This window comes from Populus euphratica, unplaced genomic scaffold, assembly GCF_000495115.2.
Source record: "Populus euphratica unplaced genomic scaffold, PopEup_1.0 scaffold16.1, whole genome shotgun sequence".
NCBI classification, from domain to species: Eukaryota; Viridiplantae; Streptophyta; class Magnoliopsida; order Malpighiales; family Salicaceae; genus Populus; species Populus euphratica.
This window is the reverse complement of record NW_011499882.1, coordinates 1269633-1272605: the sequence shown is the minus strand read 5'-3', so window position 1 is coordinate 1272605 and position 2973 is coordinate 1269633. Positions and strand designations below refer to the sequence as shown.

Here is a 2973-nt window from a genome sequence, read left to right as displayed (position 1 = left end):
TTGGCGGTGCGTGCAATCCATAATAATAAAATTCAACAACTTTCTCTAATCAAACCATGGCTAATTAATGCTGAAAGAAGAGTAGGTTAACTCTTAAAGAACAAAATGGTAACAATAGACCTTGATCCATGTAAAATCTCGAATACAAAATTCTGTAACGATTTAATAGGACAACAAAGATGGAAGGATTTCACCGCTTTCCTCCACCCCCGCCAAGCTTGGGGCCCTTTGGTGCAGCACCCTTTGGCAAGCTACCTTTGCTGCTCTTTTGTGCCTTGGCCATTACCTCAGCCTTCTTGGCCTTCTTCTCGTCCTTTGTTTTCTTAATCCTCTCCTTAATTTCACTGCACAAAACATCATGCATTGAACAAACAAGTATACCAACAAGTGTCACCAGTGACTCAACGATAGAAGCACACTGGAAAAACCATCAAAGAATTACATACCGGAGTGCAGCCTCCCTTGCAGCATCACGAACTTCAGGTTTCTCAGTTCGCTTCTTCTGTATGACCTCCAAAGTAGCTACTACAATGGACCTTGAGTAAGGTTTTTTCGTGGCGCGACGCCTTTTCTTAATAGTTTCTGCAGCAATATCCTGTGATTATCAGGAAAGCAGAGTCAAAACCAACATTCCGCATCATGATTTTCTTTCTGAAGAAAGCAATCTTGCAAATACAAGCATTATGCATTCGTCATTAAAAAGTTGATAGAAACTAACAAAAAAGTCACCTTTTTATGCTGCTTCCTGTACATAGCTGTCCAGGTTAGCTTTGAGGGCTTCAGTCTGTTGTGGAAGTACCTCTTGCATTTAGAATTGGCAAAGAGGAAGACCTTAATTGATTAAAGAAAGAGTACTTAGTTTCACGGCCCGTACTGGAAGGTGGGGGAAAATAGAAAGAAGATGCGATGCCTTCAATACCAAAATGCATATTACCTGGGAATCTGAGCGAATAAATCTGATACCCTTGCCAGGATAGATCTTCGCCCCACTGAAGCGGCAGAGTTCAGTCCTGGTCATCCGGAAAGAAACCATCAGTATTATTACAAAGAAAATCTATTGTCAAGTCAGTAAAAATGCTCCATTCCAGGGAACGCATGCTTGATATTTATCATGATTGCATATCTAAAACATCAATGACTTCATTTGCATGATTATGCTCTTCCAAGGATCTGAATGCTCTGGCGATATAACACCCATCTTAGTCTTAGTCTGGTTTCCATTGATCACAATTATATGGCAATTCAACTCATAATGCAAACCAGTATTTCCATTTACCTTTCTAACATACAAACAATAAAAACATTCACTTGAAATCCATGATAGAAACCTTTCTACTCTCCAAAAATGTATGCTCTACCCATCACCAAAAAGGTTAAAAGTTTCATAAAGACTGCATTTTTGAAGTTTCATAAAATTAATCAAGCTCGCCTCATTTTCCTTGTACTATCACATAAAATAGTGGCTCTAATGCTAAATTTGTAGTTCACAAATTCAAGTTGTAATGTATTTGTAAACAAAACCAAGATGGTTCTATTTCAATCCACCAATTCAGGACACTTAAACACTTGAAAAAACAAATACCCATAAAAAGAAAAACGCAGAAAAATAAAAACCATTTTCCATTGATGTTAAATGGAAGAACAATGGAGAGAAAGGAACGTACTTGAGAACCATGGCGGCAGCAGCTACTGATTTTTTGGCAGGGAAGAAGGAAGACCAGACTAGGGTTTAGTTTGAGAAGAGATATATATATATATTTGCTTAATGGGCAAATAATATTTATGGGCTTAAAAAGGCCAGACGGCTACCTTATGTGCCTGATTCTTATGTTCATGGGCCATTGTAATTTACGTTGTCATAGGCATGAGTTTAAATTGGCTCCTTGTAATTTGAAATTTTACAAATTCATCCTCAAATAAGCCTACTTTTCCATTTTTTTTGTTGTTGTTGTTCTGGGGCATGATTGTAAATCCTGAATTGGATTAGCAGGTTAACTCAAAACTTGACCAACTTAAACTAGCCTAGGTCGGAAAAAAATAGGAGGAAACAATTTGGTGAATTAATTAAAAGTTCATGTTTATCTGCGAATCTAATCAAGATTTAACCTTTAATCCTTTTATTTTTTATTGCAACAATAATTTTTTTAAAATAAGTTATAAGGTTGATTTTCCCAGCTCGTAATCCATACCTCTCTTTGAATTAACTTTCAAGTTGGTTTTGACAACTATTTTCTTAAGAAAAAAGAGTTGACAGGGAAATATAATAGGTAAGTAGTTACTATATGAACCGAGTAAGTGGAGCTACCACCTTAAATGGAAAGGTATTCTTCTTTATGACAGTGAAAGATATAAATCATGTCCTATCCTAATATTCTTTCTTCTTCTTTTTTCAATTGTGGTTAAACTTATCCATATAAAAAGAAAAATATTATATGAAGTATCATTGATCTTATAAGTTTGTATATAAAGTGGGAAGTTGACTCAAGGATCAAAGAGGTTGATATATATAGAAGAGCTACATGTTTTGAGGCAAATTCATTCATTCTCGAAGTTATGGCTGAATGCAGCAAATCTCCAACATTATGTTTGCCCTCCACATGATGTTCATGAATTGATTGAGAAAATGAAGCATCATGGGCATTTTCAAAGTTTATATTCTTAGAAATTGGAAGAGAAGGATTGAAATGACTATTCAAAACCTCATTAAGAACGAGAAAGACTTTATTCTTAATGAACAAAATACCCTTTCCTTTGAGATATTCAACTGTTTGAACCATTTCTCTTGGGTGATTTTGACTTCAAAAACCAGGAGCCTTATTTTTGAAAGCCTACATAACAGACCTTTTGATCCATTCATGCTAATATATCCTTCTTTAAAGAGACTCTGCATATTCATTCACTAGAGCCTCGAGCATCTAATTACCTTTTTTCTCTTGTGCAATTCCTAACTATTCATGATTAAGTCTAAGGACT

General features: G+C 35.7%; 1 protein-coding gene across 1 annotated transcript; it reads right to left on the bottom strand.

Moving 5' to 3' along the window:
• LOC105129638 (60S ribosomal protein L24-like) lies at positions 1–1771 on the bottom strand. The gene is made up of 5 exons (XM_011031778.1): positions 1665–1771; positions 935–1010; positions 730–831; positions 447–595; positions 1–344 (listed from the first exon to the last, which is right to left on the bottom strand). Exons 1-5 carry the CDS (start codon positions 1673–1675, stop codon positions 191–193), a joined length of 492 nt encoding a protein of 163 aa, XP_011030080.1. The 5' UTR covers positions 1676–1771; the 3' UTR covers positions 1–190.
• Between the last annotated feature and the right edge of the window lie 1202 nt (positions 1772–2973).

Coding starts and splice junctions, on each gene's coding strand:
- LOC105129638 (XM_011031778.1), bottom strand. Junction 596..729: donor ACAGGAAGCAGCATAAAAAG/GTGACTTTTTTG, acceptor TGATAATCACAG/GATATTGCTGCAGAAACTAT. Junction 345..446: donor GCAAGGGAGGCTGCACTCCG/GTATGTAATTCT, acceptor TGTTTTGTGCAG/TGAAATTAAGGAGAGGATTA.